Raw genomic sequence first — 18,868 nt, forward strand, 5'->3', positions numbered from 1 at the left:
TAAAGGGCGGGCTTACGAGCATGATTTGTGACATCACAACTAGTTTGGAAGCCAATCCTGGTCCAATATTCAATGTAGACAAGTGTGATGTGGAAACTTGAAATCTCCAGTGCACAAACACTGAGAATGGACTTTACAGTGAAGTAGAAGACATCTTGTATCCAACAGTTAAACTTTGAAATGAAAAATATTTGTATATTTATAGATTCTGGAATTTTTAATGAGAGATAAGGAGGACATGTAATTTTAAGGATTTTAACAAGACAATTTAACCATTTTTTGTGGAAAAACCATATCAGACAAATTATTATTCAAAGTAGAGTATTTTATATACATCTAAAACATGTCTGGTGGGGATCTTTAAAAAAAAATGACTGACATAAGACATAGACTTAAAGATAAGTAAAATTGAAACTAAATGTAAATTGTTATAAAATAATTCATCACAAGCAATTCCTGGTAGATAAATGATGCTCATCTCTCCTCGCTCTCCCATTGGTCCGCTTCCTTGACTCCTCGCCTCCCATTGGCCGAGCGACCTGTCAATCACTTGTGTTTGTATAGTATGTGGTTCCTGTTGTGGGGTTGAGAGTCGCCGGTGTGCATGACAGCCTGCGTGGTGTCTTCCCCCCCTGGCAGAGGAGTTTACTGATTGAAAATGGAAACATGGAGATTGCCCAGCTATAAAATTTGAAACCGAGACTTACAGTTGAACCATGAAACTCGCCACTGTGGTTTTTTACGGTTTATCTCTGGGGCTGCTGGCGGTTGGCCTGCGAGAGTTGCTGACTGGCTTCGAGGAGAACAGATGCAGTATGACCTATATGTTTGAATACCCGGAATACCGCGTAAGTATTCAGGCTAATTATCACCATTTATACATCATAAAAGATTCATAAATCACTAGCTAGCGTTCCGTATTGCTAAACATAGGTTTATTACATCAGGTTAATTATCCCTGTCAAGCATCTTTTTAAGCTATTTCCTGAAACCTCCTACCTGACAGAGCAAGTAACGTCAGGTTAACTGTTACATAGCTCACTATTTATTCCCTCAATGGCTTTCTATGAATAACACCTGCCTGACTAGCTGGATTTGTGTGTGGTTGTAGGGGATTCAGATTAGATTAGCGCCCAAATTAGCCAGATTATGAAACCATAAATCACCCTCTGATCCCCAGTGGCTCAAAGTACTGGTACTGGTACAAGTACTGTACTTAAGTACAATGTTGAGGTACTTGTATTTTACTTAAGTATTTCTATTTGACTTTATACTTCCACTCCACTATATTTCAGAGGGAAATATTGTACTTTCTACTCCACTACATTTATTTGACAGCTTTAGTTACTTTTCAGATGAAGATTTGACACAATGGATAATATAACAAGCTTTTAAAATACAACACATTGTTAAAGATGAAACCAGTGGTTTCCAACCTTTTTTGTCTTTTGACGTCTTACAAAAAGCAGTGTGTAGTCGGGGTCACATTTCACATGTCTATGAGTTGTTAACAGCTCCACCAAATAGTGATTTTTCCCTCTAAACTTCTCACATGCTTTCATTTCAGTAAATGTTCAAATGATCCAATATTTCAGCAAAAATCAAAGATTAGAGAAAAAGTCCAAAAACTGAAAACAGATTTGTGTATCAGAACTTTGTTTTTTCTTCTTTCCTCTCTCATTAATCATCTCACGACCCCTCAGATTTATCTGGTGACCTTCTGGAGGGGCCCGACCCCTAGGTTGGGAACCACTGGACTAAACTAGCTAACTGTATATAAAGTAGTTGAAACTAGCTCCACCTCCAGCAGCTACAACAGTAACACGCTGCTCTAACACTGATGCTTCACTATTAATAATCTAATGATGTCATATATAATAATATATCAGTCAGAGGGACCAAACCACTACTTTTACTGCAATACTTTAACTACATCAAGCTCATAATACTTATGTACTTTTACTGTAGTAAGATTTTTCATGCAGGGCTTTTACCTGTAATGTAGTATTCTTACATTGCTGTGTTGGTGCTTTTACTTAAGTAAAGGATCGGAGTACTTCTTCCACCATCACTGATCCCTAAATCCTCCCTGCAGGTCAGCAGCAGATCAGCGTTGCAAGATATGGACGTATGTTAAATACACACACCCTAAATGCCAGGTTAAGATGTTAGTAATACAATGTAGGTCGTCCTCTTCTGCTCTTCATGCTCACTAATGTGTTCATCTGTCCAGAAGTGGGGCACAGCTGGAGGCAATGCACTATATGGGTATCAACCTGAGTTCAGACAGGAGTGTATTTGTTGTGGTATAAGGGGGAAGAATGAAAAGAGCCACATATATCATAAGATATCATTGTTTATGTGGTTAATGGACCGGTTCTCTTGTAGAGCTGGAACTAGTAGATTATTTTCCTGTCATGACTAATCTTCCATTATTTTCTCTATTAATCATTTAGTCTATGAAATGTGAAAAAAAAAATGGGATTCACAATGTCTAAGAGGCCACAATGATGTCTTCAATGTGAATGTTTTCTCTGATTAACCGTCTAAGATGTTAAGATATTCAACTTACTGTCATATATGACAAGTAAAACAGCAAATTGTCACACTAGAGAAAGTAGAACCAGAGGACTTTTGCTTTAACGTAACTGAAATGGTCAAATCAATTATCAGAATAGTTCCCAATTAATTTTCCGCTGATTGATCTTATCATTGCAGCTCTCTCTTGTATCAGGACTAGCTCAGTGTTTGCAGTTGCAGTGATTATATGGGGCAGATGAGTAAGGATAACGTTATTCAGTACATTTTTCCGAACAAAAACGTACTGATAGGGCTGAAATATCAGTATAGAATATCATTATGTCAAATCAGATATGATCTGGGGTTTTGGTTATTGTAATGTTGTGAATCAGCTGTGATGATTTCTGGTCTGCTTTACAGTGAAGTGATACTGTTTCAGCCGAATAGAATGATGGTCAGTGGTATTCAATCAGAAATATTATGATAACCAAGTATTTCCCAGTCCTAAGTGTAGTCATACACCTGTACAGTATATATAAGACTTTTAATAATGACCTGGACATCGCTTGCGTTCATTAAAGGTCAACTATACCAGAATAAGGTCAGTGTTCAGGGTTTTCCACAGTGTTTAATAGCGTGGATGAGCCACCTCGTTCGAAACCATGTCTGCTAACAAAGTGAACACACTTTTATGAAATATAATGCAAACCTTCAGAGGAATGGTGCCACGTCTCTATTACACAGCAAAAGCCAGTGTATGTATTATTGGGGTATTGTTCAGGCCAGTGATTCCCAACAAGGGTATCTCCGCAGTTGCTTCATAGCTCAACTAATTAAATTGTGCTTTGATTGAAATAATATATCCACATATTTGTGTTAAGGAGGAAAATAAACAGCCAAATAGGGTTAAAAAATAGGTGTAATGCTGATCTTTAGAAATTTATAATAACAAGCTGCATCAACCTGAGTCACTTGTTATCACATGTTGCAATTGAAAGTGCATGAAAACTAGTTAGCAAGACAGCAGAGAAGTTTAAATAGTTTTCTAAAAGTGATAAATGGTTGAAATAGATAAAGTAATGGCTGAAACAGTTGAATTAGTTTAGCTACAGTAATGTGTAGTTCAAAGTAACGTGGTTGAAATTGTTTAGCTAAAATTAATGTATAAACAGTTGAACTAGTGAGCTATATGTAATGTAAACTATAGTCAGCTAAAGATAATGGATTAAACAGTTAAAATAGTTAGCTAAAAGCAATGTATAAACTGTTGAAATAGTTTGACATATGTAATGTAAACAGTTGAGATAGTCAGCTAAAAATAGTTGAAATAGAAGCTAAAAGTAATTTATAACCAGTTGAAAGGTCAAGCTTCTGCCACGCCAAATGGTAGGAATGCAAACTTGACCAAAGCAACCTTGACATTAACAATTCAATTATATAAAAAAAAATATTGTAACAATATCCATTTTTATCTAATCAGTAGAATAAAATAATACCAAGTTAATAATCCATTCATAAGAACATGTTTGGGTGCTGGTTAAGGGGGTGTTTGAGCTCATCTTAAAGGGCTGTGGGGAACCACTGGTTTAGGCCATCAGCTAAACTGATTAGGGGACAAGATGTGTAAAGATCTGCCACCTTGTCTTAACATTTTTTTGAGGGAAACCCTGGTGTTGATGTGATATGAAGTCAGAGCAGGTTATCAGTAGAGCCCGACCCATAAATGGCTGCACTGAAATATCAGCCAAGATATTGTTATCTGATTATTTAAACTCTCTAATACTGATATCAGTATCACCCTAGTCATCCACCGTTTCAGTCTCTCATTATTATTATTATTACATTTAACATAAAACCATCTCTGTGTGCATGCATGTTGGGTTCACAGCGGGTGGCCCTGCCTCGTCGTGTGGCCAGACTGTACCCAGCGTATGGGCTCTACCTGTACGGTGAGGGTCTGTACGCCCAGGAGACCCGTGCCCTTAAACTCACCGGTGCCCCTGTTCTCTTCCTGCCTGGAAATGCAGGCAGTTATAAACAAGGTAAGTGCACAAAATAAATGGAGGGTTAATAATAATTTTAAATTTGCAACCAGAAGAGAAAAGCCCAAGGTGACGTCCTCAAATGTCTTGTTTTGTCCCAACAAACAGTTCAAAACTCAAAGATAGTCAGTTTACTACCATAGAAACCAGAGAATTTGGACGTTTTTTTAATTAAAGAATGACTCCAAACAATTAATTGATTATTAAAATAGTTGCAGATTAATTTAATAGTTAACTAATTGACAAATCGACTAATTGTTGCAGCTCTACAATCAACTGTTTTCTGTGTATCTAAAGCCTGATATGTCTCATTCCTCTGTGCCATGAAGCTCCATTTCTGTCAAGAAACTATTATAAACATATTATGAACCACACCATTGCACTGAGTGACATGTTCCTTCATTACCAAGAACACACACACAATGTAGTTTATTTTGAGTCAGTCCCACATACAACGTCCTGCTGCCAGAAATACTCACTTGAGCACCAAATGTGGATTAATCCGCAGCTGAAAATAGTCCCCAACAAGTTTCCCATAAAGGGTTGTGTGTACAGAATAGACCTCTAAGAATAGAGGATGCTCTTTCCTTGTAAAATCCCCCTGAGGCAAATTTGTCATTTGTGATATCGGTCTATACAAATGAAATTGCATTGACTATAAATAAAACTGACTTCCTCTTGTTGGATATAAACTGTAGTGCCCAGGGCCTGGGCCATTTTTTTTTTTTTTTTTTAAAAAGGAAACTATACAATTTTGACCCATTTACATCTTCAGTCAAAAAGCATTGAGATGGACGAACGCGTTGTTGGATTTGTTGAATAGCATCCTGTAAAAAAGGCATAAAAAGCAGTTGAGTTCTTTTAATGATCAATGTTTATATTGGAGTTGGAAGTTATACAGTCTTGAGTAATCAAACCTTGGACCTTCTGGTGACATGATGTTTTCTCTAACTAATAGCTGCTATTTATGATACAAATCCATTCTGAGATTATGTTGGCCCCCTGTTCGTGCTATCAGTGTTGTGTAGGAGGATAACACCCGCGCTTTCATTCATGTGAAAACAAACACCTTTTGTAGTTACACCGCCTTTTGTTTGTGCTGTTTGTAACGATGATGGTTCATGCTCTCAATTCCTTAACGCCGTATTTTTAACAGCAGCTGCTCTTTGATAACATTACCAACTTCACAAGTTACAACACCTCGATAAGATACTAGCATCACTAAAAGAGACGTATCATCAGATCGGGGCATTGCTGGAAGTTGATGTAAATTTAATAAGCCTTTTGAGCTGTAAAGTGAGAGTTTTCCTTTTTAGGTCATGAATAGCTGCCCTGAGGATGTGAAGAAGCACAATAGGCGATGACTCTTATCAATAATTCAAAAAATAAAAAAATAATTTGCACATAAAAGCTGCGTAAATTATTATAGCAGAGCAGAATTACGGCTAAGCATAAGGTGGTGATTAGTTTAGGACTAATTATATTTCTGTCTAACTGTAAAATGCTCTTCCTCCAGCACCAGTGTGATAACTAAATTCACTTTAATTCACTCGTCTGTATCTGAATCAACTTTCTACTTGTCTATAAAAACACCCAGCCTATTAACACTACCTGCCTCGTGTCTAAATGTCTTCATGAAGCTCGCTCGCTGGGCTCGGTGGCCCTGAGGAAGGCTGAAAACATGGAGGGAGGTCTCCACTTCAATGTCTTCACTGTGGACTTCAACGAGGAGCTGGTGGCTCTTTACGGCGGCAGTTTGCTCCGACAGACACACTTCCTGCATGAGAGCATTAAGGCCATCCTGAAGCTCTACAAGGTCAGGCATCAAATATCATCCACTTGTCAGACTGTGTTACTTACTCTGTACAATATGACAGATGTTGCTGGTGGAGTGATATTTCAGTGCGGGGGATACATATCACACACATATCACTTTCCATCACCTTCCACATTCAACTTAAAGGCATTCAGTAAGTCTCTCTGATTAAAACGTCAGTGTGTCAGTGCCACAATAGTGCAATCCCAAATTCCTCAATTGCCAACATTACAAGCAGCCACTAGGATCAGAAAATACAGTTAACAGTAGATATTCCACTGACAAATATTTAATCAGTACATTAAGTGGCTTTAACCTGTAACCTTTGCAGTTCCAAACACAGCTACAGAGGTGTTAATATTCGGTTGAATGCCAGCAGCTTTTACTAGCTGTAAAAGTTCTCTGGCAATCAGCTCTAGGACATGAGCTTTAAAAGCAACATGAGACAACTAAACTGGGCTCCAGTGAGGTCAAATCATTTGTGCCCAAGTAATGTAATTATCAGAAGAAGCAGTCTTCAAAAATCATCACACCTAATGCCAAACACAAAGTGCAACATCAAAGAGGAGAGGACACAAGAAATGTGTCTATATAAAAATGTGTATTTACTTTCTGGAAGAAAGTATTCAGACTCTTTAACCCCTTTTTCACACTTTATTGTATTGTAGATTTAATTTTAAATGGATAAGATGACAAGCATACAAACAAAAGCAATACAGCCAAGACAGCACTGGAGTTGTTTCAGGACAAGACTCTGGCCCTCCCAGCCAAAACCCAGACCTAAACCCCATAAAACATCTGTGGAGAGACCTGAAAATGGCAATTTACAGACGCTTTTCATCCAAAGCTGTAATTGCTGCCAAAGGGGCTTATACAAAGTACTGAATTAAGGGTCTGAATACTTACATGAATGAGAGATTTCTGTTTTTCATTTTTAATAAATTTGCAAGAAATTCTTTGTCATTATGGGTTATCGAGTGTGGTCTCAGTGGCAATGGTGTAGCAAAAATGCCAGTTTTATTAATATAAAATTAAATCTCCTGCACAATAAAGTACGAAAAATGAAGGGGTCTGAATACTTCCTGAATCCACTGCATATAACCTGACCTAAATGGGTTATCGACTGGTTCATGTCATAGTGGATTGATGAGAAAAATTCCCATGTTTATGACTTTTTGTTTACAAGCGTTCACATCATCCGACTACTCAAGACAGTTGTATGATTACAGAATTGGCCCAGTGAGGGTTAAAAGTACTGTGCATTGACAACATAACAACATGTTCATTATATTTGGGTTTAATCACCATGAACAATAGTCTTTGGTTGATACGAGGCGTTCCATTTTACTACATTTTCAAGTACTTCTGTATTATGAAGCACCAAGTCAGATACATTGGTGATTTTGGAGAGGTTTGAGTTTCCCAGTCAATGACTGTGATGTGAACGCAGCATTAGGGTTTTGACTGTCTGTTTTCTCACTTTCTTGGCTTGCCAGCACCTGAAGAACCCCCCTCAGAGTGTGGTGCTCGTGGGCCACTCCATGGGAGGAGTGGTAGCTCGGGCGTTGTACACTTTACCCCGCTTTAACACCAATCTGGTCAGCCTCATCATCACCCAGGCCTCCCCTCACCTGGCTCCAGTGCTGGCCCTGGACCCATACCTGCTGGGTAAGAACAACTCTACTCAAGCTACTCTTGAACGGTACATCCATACTTGGTGTCCAATTTAAAGAAAAATTCCAGTGTTCTTCAGCCACCTGTCAACTAAGAGATGTCCTCATTCCAAGCCAACACAACAACAGCTGATCTCACTGATTACTTGCATACTTTCAACCAGAAAGGAGGAACTAATCACTACAATCAGTACATACTTGCTCACATACTGTATGGTGCTCAAACTGCCACAGAACTTTTACATTGCAATGCAAGGAGTACCTGTTGGCTAAACCAAAGTTCCCTTTAGTTTTGTTTTGCAATGTTTCAACCAACTACACATCTTCCTCAGGAAAATACCTTCACTGATTTTGTTTAATTAATAAGGTTGTCGCTACAGGTTAACAAGACATTAGAGGCCAACAAGAGTCATTAAAAATATATATAGTCTTTTGTTGCATATCATACCCATCTCTGTCTCACCCCTTGTTTCCTACTACTTTTTATTTTTTTTAAATAAAAAGTAGTAGTTCTGGCAAAGCTTTGAGGTATGTTTGGGCTCATTATCCTGCTGCAGGATGGTCTTCATCATTTTCATTTTCTCACATGCATTGGTCTCAAATTTGTTTTTTTTGTTGTTGTGTTTACGGTTTAGACTTGTTCTGTCTCATCGGCTTGTCAGTCATCTTTGAAGCACTTTGAACTGCACTAACCTGTGTGAAAGGTGCTAAACAAATGAATATTGATTGATTGATATGAATTTAAATATAAATAGGGGGCAATATCACATGCCATGTATGCATATACACTCACCAGGCACTTTATCAGGAACACCTGTGCAATCTAATGCAACCCAATACAACAGCTCTGCCATAAATTCTACTTTTACGAAGCTTATACATTTTCAGTTGTTGTTGACATTGTCAGAAAGGTGATAATTCTACTTTATGTTTATTATTGAGGTCATAGCGGGTGATGGTGGTGGTGTAGGAGTGCATTAAATTGTTCCTAATATTGTGCTGCCTTCATGTATGTTATTGATTTATTTTTTTAATTGAAAAATATTTTTCTGTTTTGTGTAGATTTCTACTCTACAGTGCGACAGAAGTGGGTGAGCCAGGCGAAAAAGCTCAGGAACGTCACAGTCCTGTCGGTTGGTGGTGGTTACCGTGACTACCAGGTCCGCTCCGGTCTGATATCCCTACCTTGTCCCCCAGGAGACCCCAATAAGTTGTCACTGGTGGTAAGTATCATAGTTTGTATGCTGGTCAGGTTGAGCTTTACCAAATGATTGATAAACCGTAGAAACTTTTCTATGAACTCTACTTTTTCTGCTAGGAAGAGGGACTAAGGACTCATTTATTTGTTCTCTTATACACTTACTGCTGTATACAGAAGTTCCGGCACCTCAAAACAAGTCCCTGCTCTTGGGGTTGTACTTCCTGCCATGTTAGACGTCATAGCAGACAACACTAAAAGAGCTAACGCTGGAAAAGAGCTAATACTGTATATGTAGATTGTGTTTGGTCCTGCACCACTCTTCACTTAATGTCTCAATGTCTTCTTGTTTTTTTTTCCAAGGCAACTGCAGTCCCGAGGACATGGGTATCCACTGACCATCTGTCCATCGTTTGGTAAAAGACATAGCTTTCTGTTTTTGTAGACTTAGCTGTTTCTCTGGAACTATATTTAAATATTACGCAGATGTGCAAGTGTGTATGTCTTTGTGTTCCAGGTGCAAAGAGCTCGTTCTCGCTACTGTCAGAGCATTCTTTGACCTCATCGATCCTGATACCAGACAGGTCAGAACAACAAACAGTGACGCTGCTTTTTTTAAATCTGATAACGTGTGAAAAATGTTACAAGAGCAAATATAGAGGGATGTCATCACAGAAGATGAGTGAGAGTTATGTGTCCTCCCAACGAAATCTAAGCCTGTGAAATGTTATAATCTCAGATAAGCATTTATTTTAAGCATATCATCTGTTTCCAAGCTTATCAGTGTGTTGTTATTAGTTCACAGAAAACCCAGAGAAGAAAATGGCTGTTCTGAACCATCACTTCATCAGACACCCTGTCAGGATGGTGGGAGAAACTCAAGACACCTCCATCTCCATCTTAGGTTAGTCTCTTGTTTACAGTTGACTGTCTGATCCATATGTTTTTATCATATATCAGTACGCCATATCTTTATGTCTGTTTTGTATTTTTGTCAGTCTGTCTTGATTGTTTTCTTGATAGTGTTCTTCACTGGCTGCATACTATAAAATATTCAGAGTTTTGTTTTTTTTCCACACTATAAAGCAAATGACTTAAGTTTTGTTGGAGGGATACTATTAAAAAAACCCACTAATTTATCATCTGGTTTTTGCCCTTTTTGTAATTTTCCAGATATTCCTGAAGCGTGGAGTGAAGTAAACACACTGCGTCTGGCTTACAGCACACCAAAGGTACCATACTTTACTCCAATAACATAAAGGAACTCCTTATGTACATTCTAACAAGAATAATAATTCATATTTGAGGACTGCACATGAGATTTTCAGCCCACTACTATTTGTATTCATGACCTTACTGTAGCCCTTTTTACTGAAGACAACCTATGTCTGGTTGTAAGTAGCGTAGTTATTTCAACAATTATCTAAGAGAACAAAGCTCTCATACAGACAAACATTATATTACTTACAAAAAAGAATGTCCAGTTGTCTGTAGCTCAAAGTGCTCAGTGTCGCTGTCTGTCTACAGGAGGGACAGGTCAAATATTTTATGTTTGCCCTGTCGAGTCGCAGGAAAGCCTACAGCCATTTCTACTGCCGCAGCAACAACCTGGTGAGTTTCAAGAGTTGTGCTAATGTTGGTCTGAGGTTGTGTGTGTTTATACAATGCTCCATTTATATGTTTTGACTTTAAATATTGTGTCGAACAAGGAGGTGAGGATTGAAGTGCGACAGCCGCACCTTAAGAAAAGTAGAAATCATAGTTTATCTATTCAGATACTATTTTTAAAATGTTTGGATTCAAATGAAGCACTGGAGTTAATCCAGACTTGAGATAATACACAAAACAAATGTATATTCTGGTGCATTTATTGTTCTATATAGATCTATTACACAACCCTGAGTCATGGCTTGTACTTTTAAATTATTACTGGGACCTTAAAGCTGAGCTTAAATATATAAAAAACTAATTTATCTTCAAAATGTTTTTTCTCCAGCTTGTTTCATAGTGTTTCTAATAACTATGATCCCTCACATATAATGACGATTTGGCAGAAATAGGTTGGGTATGTTGAAAGTCTGTCCACAAGTATCTGCGTTGTCATGTATCACTGAAATATGTGAGGTCTTGTTTGTCTGTGTCAACATGTACCAGGAAATTTGCAATATCCTCACCACTCAAAAACAAACTGTAGAAGAAAAAGGTGAATCTCATTTTTTATTGTTGTTCAACAGGAGATGACAAGCTGGGTGTACGGCTGCGTGCACAGGAACGGTTCTTCATGGTAGGAATATGATTAGCACCACCTTTATTCTCAATCGACATTTTGGTGTTCTTTTTATACACGGAAGTCTTCTTTTTTTCCAGTGTGCATGCAGTGGATTTGTCCATGGAAACTGAGCTTCTGCCTCCATACAAGGTAATTATCCTCTAGACAGACAGCGTTTAGTCCAGTCTGAGCTGCTATTGGATGCTCTTAACTGTCTGTCTTTCTCCTCAGGTCCTTATTCTGAGTCTCAGTGACTTGTCTTCAGTTACTCATCTGGTTGTTTCAGCCTCCAACCTCAATGGCAAACAGGTACTTGAAACTTCATCTCCTCTCCTTGTTCTGTCTGTTTTTCTTGCTGGGCTGTTGTGAGAGAATAAACAGTAAAAAGTAACAGAATAGGCAGAGTTTAGACTTCATTGATACACCAGAACAATATAATGTCTATTACATACTGGTGTTCCTGATTTTTTTTAATGAATGCAACTATTAGAAGAGTCATGAGAACAAGATCTGGCATATATTGTATGTCAAGTATTTTATTCTGTTGTGGGAGTGAATTATTAACACACTTGTTGCATAATAACATTGGTTTTAACAGATGTGTTTTATTGGCAACATGATTGAAGTCCACTACATGCTTCTACAATTGCTTCACGACATGTTGCCAGTGGATCCAGAAATTTAAACATCATGGTTGTGTTAACTGTGTGTGTGGCTCCTTGTTGATGTTTGGCTATTGGTCTTTGTGTGTGTCGTAACACAGATAAACGTATATAAAAAAAAAATTGTCCAGGTCCTGTGTAAATACAAATATTTCGTAAGGTTGGAATTGGAAGTCCACAATTGGAAATAAAAACAAACATCAAAATGTTTGTGGATTAAATGGTAATAGAGTCTGTACCAAAGCTGTACAGAGGAAGCTGTAACTTTTAAATCAAACTTCTGAAACTGAGTTGCTTTCCAGTGTGTTTGCTGTATATTGTAGAAACACACTGTGTGCGTCCTTGAGGTCTAACAAACACATTGAATGTATTTTCTTCCTCATAAAATGTTTGCAAAGCCCATTTTTCTTAGTTTGAATGTTGCATCGTTTGCATACATATTTACTTCCTGGAAGGCTTTTTCTTTCCTACCTTTGTCAGCACAACGCTGCGATTCTTAGTTCATTTCCACCACATTTACATGAGTGGAATAGTGTGAAACCATTGGCAGGGATCATATCACCAACATGCTCTACAACAAACAAAAAAGTTGCTCCATAGCACTGAAAGTAGGCAAATACTCCAAAGGGTACCTGTGATGACCTGGCTCAAGAGGCCACAACAAAATGGAGACACATCGGTGTTTTAACGAAAGATAAGTTTATTAAACCAGATCAAACCCCGAGATGACACCATCACAGTACCTTAGAAACAATTTTAAAAAAAAAACTTAAAAAAACTGTTTTGCCAGTAAGAGTTGTTCTTAAAATGCACAAACCCGGCAGTCAACCTTCATCAGAATTATCACAAATGTTACTTTATTGCAAATGACAAATGTTTGTCTGTTTCTTCCACAGTTCACGGTGGAGTGTGAGTGGCAGAGACAAGCATCACAAACTCTGTCTGTCCCAGTACCACATGTCCTGTCCTTTGGTAAGTTACCTTCCTGTTAATTAGAGCTGCAACGATTAGTCTCATTATCAACTATTTTGATAATCGAATACTCTTATTTAGTTTTTTTTTTTAAAGAAAGAAAAGTCAAAATTCTCTGGTTCTGGCCTCTCAAATGAATATAATATAATACAAATGAATATCTTCTGGTTTCTTTTGTCTTCTTTGAAAGTAAACTGCCTATCTGTAATCCAAAGATAGGCAGTCGACTGTTGTTTGGACAAAACAAATAATTGGAGGACGTCACCTTGAACTCTATAGACCAAACCACTAATCCATTATAAGTAATCCATATATATCATAAAGTATTCATAATTGCAGCTCTACTTTTAACTCTAAAACCTTCAAGTGAAAAGAGACACGTTCCATCTCAATAAGTGTTTGCTTTCCAGGTTTGACCGTCAGTGATATTACAGTCAACTCCTCTGGTCTTCTTCACACCATCGTGCTGCAACACTTTCACCAGGTATGTTTCATTATTATTATTATGTGCTGTCAAAATACTAGACTCTTCATCTCTGTCTGGCACTACTGTGTCACTAAACTTTGAACATCTCTGTGTCTTCAGGTCTATCAGGCTTTCAGAATTAATGTTGCCAGCCAGTGCAAAGTGTATAAAGGTGAGTTTGTCTCTTGTGATGTGGGCACACGTGCACAAACTAAAATGTAATAATGATCAGTGTGTGTCTGTCTACAGATCGATTGCCCAACGTGTACAGAATGAAGGTCCCGTGGTTCAGGGAGGACTCTTTAATCACAGTCAGGTTAGTGATGTCAAAGTCTGTCTCAGCTGTGGTTTTTTCTACCTTTTTTTTACAGCAGATTAACACGTCGTATTCTCTCATCTAACCACTGTTATCACCAGTGTGCCATCAGTGACCGAGATCTCAGGGATGCTCCATACAAGTCGTTCAGACAACACCTCAGGGGTCCTCCTTCAGCTCCACACTGCCCCCAACTGCCAGTATAAGGTACTAATCCTCGTTTTCCTCTACATCCTGATGGAGATTTATAATGATGTTTTTAAACATCAAAAAAGGACATTTGAAAATAATGATTTTTTTGATACTCTGATTTTAATCTCAGGTGTCAGTAAGGACTTCGTTACCCAGGGTGCTGGGACAGGTAAACAACTTTATTATAGTGTATCCTTGAGTTCTGATTATCATTGAGACATTTTTAATCATTGCTGCTCAAACATTTGAAACCATCTTGTCTCTGTAATTAAACAAAGGTGCCACTTATGCATACATTTATTGTTCTTCCTGACATTAAGTAAACAGGAGAAAGCCTAAATCTGACCTGCTCTGTCATATCTGGCAGATACTGAGGTTCTGTGGTCCCATGGTGCCAGTGTACACAGCTGTAACTCTCCTCCTGGCCTGCGGGGGGCAGCTGTCCTTCATCCAGAAGTTTGGCCGTGCTGCACACATGAGCCAGGTGGTGGGCAAAGGCCTGCAGCCTCATAAAGTCAACCTGCCTGTTTTCATTCTGCACATCTTACTTAGGTAGGCATTTAGAGTCTCTTGTTGAATCAAAACATGAATCTTAGAAAAAGAGGTCCACTTACTAGTCTTTTTGTGGAGCTTCCAATCATATCCAACAACCTTCTAACTAATTGGGATATTCTATGAAAATACATAGATATTCTTAAACTCTGCTTTGTTTTTCTTATTCCTGCTCGTCTCTCCCCTCAGCTGTAGCTGGTTTAAAGAGGTCTGGTCACTTCTTTACCTCCCCCCTATGGATGCCCTCCCCCCAACCTCCTCTGATGTAACATTTCATGAGGGAGTGGTACCAGTCGAAGAATGGCCTCGCCTCATGTCCCCACTCCTCTACCTCTTCGGGGCAGCTGTGGCATTTTGGGGCAGCGCAGTCCTTCGTCTCATCATGCGCCTGATCTCATTAATATTAGCTCCGTTTCACAGGTAAAGTGTCTACATAGAGGCATGAGACTTGAAACTGTAATTGTATGGTCCATTAGCACTCTGAATACATATTGAAATACATTTTAAACAATGTAATTTAAAGGAGCTACAATCAATATTCTGCATAATAAATGTAGGTAAAGGCAATATATAATGTGAAAGGTGTCTCTCGTAGTGAACCCGCTGTACATACCTGCTTAGCATCAAACAGCAAAGAGACAGTTAGCGACTAGCTGGTGAACGTAGCGGACCATTTAGCAGCTTAAGAGCCATATATTTCCCTCAGGAGTTGGTAGAAAGCACAAAAAGTTAAAAGAGAGAGAATATTGGACTTACGTTCACCAGGTGGACAGAAACACGACTCCAAATGAATGATAATGTTGCTCCATAACTGCTGGATGTGGAAACTGTTTGCTTAAAATGTGATCAAATGTCATGTTGCCTTCATAACTTGTGCCCCCAAGTGGCCAAAAAGTAGTTATTGCAGGTTTAAATATAATAACTTTAACCCTGGCTGCTGATTTATATTTTCTATTTTATGTGCAGACCATCGGTCTCTAGAGACTGCGGCACCCTGCAGCTGCGGACCCAGCTCCTCATCACTCTGTGTCTGGCTGTTTTGGGCGGGACGTCCTGTGGGGCGTTTTCATTATTTGCTGCTTTTCTGCTCCACCTTTACAGGGTGAGTCTCAGGACAATGTATAAAACAAATGAAGTCATTTACAGAGTAGCAACAATTAAATACATTATTGACTTCATTTATCCAATGTTATCCTAAGCTGATCAATAGGTAGAGTGTGCAGTGGTGATGCTATTGTTAGGTGTTTAAATTGCAGTGGGACTGTGCACATCATCACCTGCCCAATAAATAATAAATAATAAATAATATAATAAATGGCTTCTATATAATTCATCCAGGCAATTTAAACAATTCTGTGACCTGTTTTTGTTTTGCATTGCATGCTTAGGTACTAAGGCTACAGATGACTGAAAGGTCTTTGAGTCACATGCTGAATCTGGTAAGACTTTCAGGTTTAACTGTATCGCTGCAGTCACAACACAAGCAACCTGAGGGGCCAGCATCTGATCATCAGTATGTGGTTGCAGTTGGTGTGAATGCAGAGCGAAAGATAATAAACTTTTACAATATTACAATTTAATCCCTCCAAAATAACACTCATAATAATAACAACTTAACTTTTCCACAATATTTCCAGGCTCCCCGGAAGCACAAAGAAGCTGAGAATGGCACAGTCGATGCTGAGACCCCAACCAAGTCTAAGGAATGTAATGGCGCCCCCCTGCTGTCTGAGTGTGCTCTGCAGGAGGTGAGGGATGATCTACAGCTCCACCTCTGCCTATCCGCGGTCCTCACACTACCTGTCATGCTCAGCGCACCCTCACTTCTCCACTGGATCCGCAACCTGAGGTACAGTATTAAAACGACAGATGTGAGAGCCCTGCGGAAGTGTCTTTGAGCAACGCACTGAAGGCTGTGTTTATTATTACCCCATATTCAATAAAAAATCTAATTGATTCCACATATTTATCAAGAAAAATGCAAATTAAACTACATGTAGAAAAACAGAAAAGCGAGGAAAACCTCTCTCAGTGTTCATATCAGCACCTGACTGTAAGGACTATATTGGTAAGATTATATTTCCTGTATTGTTATATCACTACATTGTAAATGTATGCAAGAATACATTAAGTATAAAGTGATAAAACAGAGGTGAGGGGGTACACATGGTGGAAATTTGTGTCTGTGTTTAACCGAAGTTGTGATCCTTTGCAGGTATTCCACCCAGTTGGATCCTGACCCTTGTTGGCCTCACATTGTGCCTCTAATCATTGTATACATGCTGCTTATTAACTGCAACACTTTAAAACTCAGCAACAGGTAGGTGCATCACCAGCACACACATTCACTATTAAAGGTATTATCCTATCGGAGTTAAAGAGGAAATCAGCTGCAACTTTTCCTTCATCTCTTTCAGTAAACTCTTGCCTCTGACGTCCTGCCTCCCTCTGCCCTTGGCCATCGCCATGGTGATCTTCTCTCCACTCCACCTCTACAGAGTCACCTACTTCCTGTTGGCAACACTCGTCCCTCTGGCTTTGTGTTGTCTGCTCTGACGGTATCTGGCTGGTGTCAGCCCTCATCTCTACCATAACAAGCCTTTCTCTAAGTTACAGCTTGACTCACTGGAGCTGGTTGAGACTGAGTCACACTTTGGGAACCTCGTTTGTCCCGGGAAGACTTACTCTTATCTGTCTGCTGTGGAGCAGAGCCATAGACATACATAGCTTGGGGAACTGCTTGCTCAATGTTAGCGCTAAAAGCTCCGTGGTGATTACATGATGTTTTTAAAACGAGAGGATGTAATGGCCTTGGAACATTTGGTGCGAATATGGCTCTGTTGGATTGACCTGAAACCAAGTTTGCCTTACTCTGTATATCTATGGCTCTGCCTTCAAGGAGAAAGAACTCCGCTACCAGTGAAGCTACTGATACTAGAGATTCTCAACAGGGTGTTACTGTTTAAAATGTGTCATTTTTGTTTTTGTTTGTTTTTCCGCTGTCCACAGTGGCATTGTTCACTGTGGTCACTACACTGTTAACTCCTACACTGCCTACAGCTTAGCGATGACTTATAGTTGTGTGTTATCTTTACCTACCGACTGTTTGTAGCACTGCCACATAACCGGATGGCAGTGTCATACGTTCATTCCCCAAGAAAATCCAAAGTGGACATGTTTACATTCTGCGTTATTCACTTTTTTTATACAGAACAGAATCAATGAAAGGCAAAACTAAAGTCTGCACTGGAAAAGGCTTTTCTAGATGTGGAGGTTTTAACTAGGGCTGTGACTAACAATCATTCGGTTTTCATCATCGATTAATCAGCTGATTATTTTCTCAATTAATCAGTTTTTCTATAAATGTTCAAAAACTGAGAAAATGGCACAGTTTTCACAATTTCTCAGTTTGCTCATTTTGTCTGAACAACAGTTCAAAACCAAAAGACTTTAAATTTACTATCACATATGATAAAGAAAAGCAGCTGAAACCAGAGAATATTTGGCCTTTTTGCTTGAAAAATGACAAATACGATTATTTGATTATAAAAAATAGTTGCCAATTAATTTTATGTTGATGGATTTATCGACTAGTTGTCGCAGCTCTAGTTCTAATCTGTCTCATAATGTTCAGAAGAGGATTCAAATCTACTCCAACACAGTGGCGGAGTCAAACAATTCCCATACAATGCCTCCGTAGCAAAAGCAGCTCGCTAGCAGAGCAGCAGTATTGAGTGTAGGTCACCTGCATCTTGGTAGCACTCAGAGCTTCATACACACTCACTGTAGTCGAGCATGTAAAACAGAAGAAAATAGACTTGAAGCCTAAAATTAAGCTTCACTTACACAGCCTGTGTTGACAGCTGTAGAAACTTTTCAGAGATAGAAACTTTTGCAGTCGTCTGTCTCAAGCGCGTCTGATGGAAATGGAAAAGTGTCTGGCATGTCACCAGTGTTCATCTTAAGGTGGCACTGACATCTGTATCCTTAGTTTGTCTGTTTTTTTTTCTGTGTAGCGCGGCCCCGTGTGACAAGTAGTCACTCACTCTGTCTTTCACTCACTCCGGCAACAGCCACTGTTAAATAAACACCAAGCAAGGAGCTTATTTAAAATGAGCCCCTAAAAGCCTTATGGGAACAAATAAGTGGTGAATTTTCCAATTTGAAAGAAACAAGCCAAGTGTTCGAAG

At 38.9% G+C, this 18,868-nt stretch overlaps 1 protein-coding gene across 2 annotated transcripts; it reads left to right on the top strand.

Moving 5' to 3' along the window:
- The first annotated feature begins 569 nt into the window (after positions 1 to 569).
- Positions 570 to 18,169, top strand: pgap1 (post-GPI attachment to proteins inositol deacylase 1). Of its 2 annotated transcripts, XM_042427239.1 has the most exons (27): positions 570 to 848; positions 2,096 to 2,128; positions 4,409 to 4,562; positions 6,203 to 6,378; positions 7,875 to 8,046; positions 9,114 to 9,274; positions 9,613 to 9,665; positions 9,767 to 9,833; positions 10,048 to 10,153; positions 10,423 to 10,481; positions 10,777 to 10,860; positions 11,484 to 11,533; positions 11,617 to 11,668; positions 11,750 to 11,827; positions 13,077 to 13,152; positions 13,563 to 13,636; positions 13,739 to 13,790; positions 13,868 to 13,934; positions 14,036 to 14,141; positions 14,257 to 14,295; positions 14,494 to 14,678; positions 14,868 to 15,098; positions 15,645 to 15,780; positions 16,067 to 16,117; positions 16,316 to 16,527; positions 16,894 to 16,998; positions 17,096 to 18,169. In XM_042427239.1, the coding sequence occupies exons 1-27, from the start codon at positions 717 to 719 to the stop codon at positions 17,232 to 17,234; spliced, it is 2,850 nt and encodes a 949-aa protein (XP_042283173.1). In that variant the 5' UTR covers positions 570 to 716; the 3' UTR covers positions 17,235 to 18,169. The 2 variants fall into 2 exon arrangements, with proteins under 2 accessions (XP_042283173.1, XP_042283174.1); XM_042427240.1 differs by lacking the exon at positions 2,096 to 2,128.
- Positions 18,170 to 18,868: the final 699 nt, after the last annotated feature.

This window comes from Thunnus maccoyii, chromosome 11 (assembly GCF_910596095.1).
Source record: "Thunnus maccoyii chromosome 11, fThuMac1.1, whole genome shotgun sequence".
Classification (NCBI taxonomy): Eukaryota; Metazoa; Chordata; class Actinopteri; order Scombriformes; family Scombridae; genus Thunnus; species Thunnus maccoyii.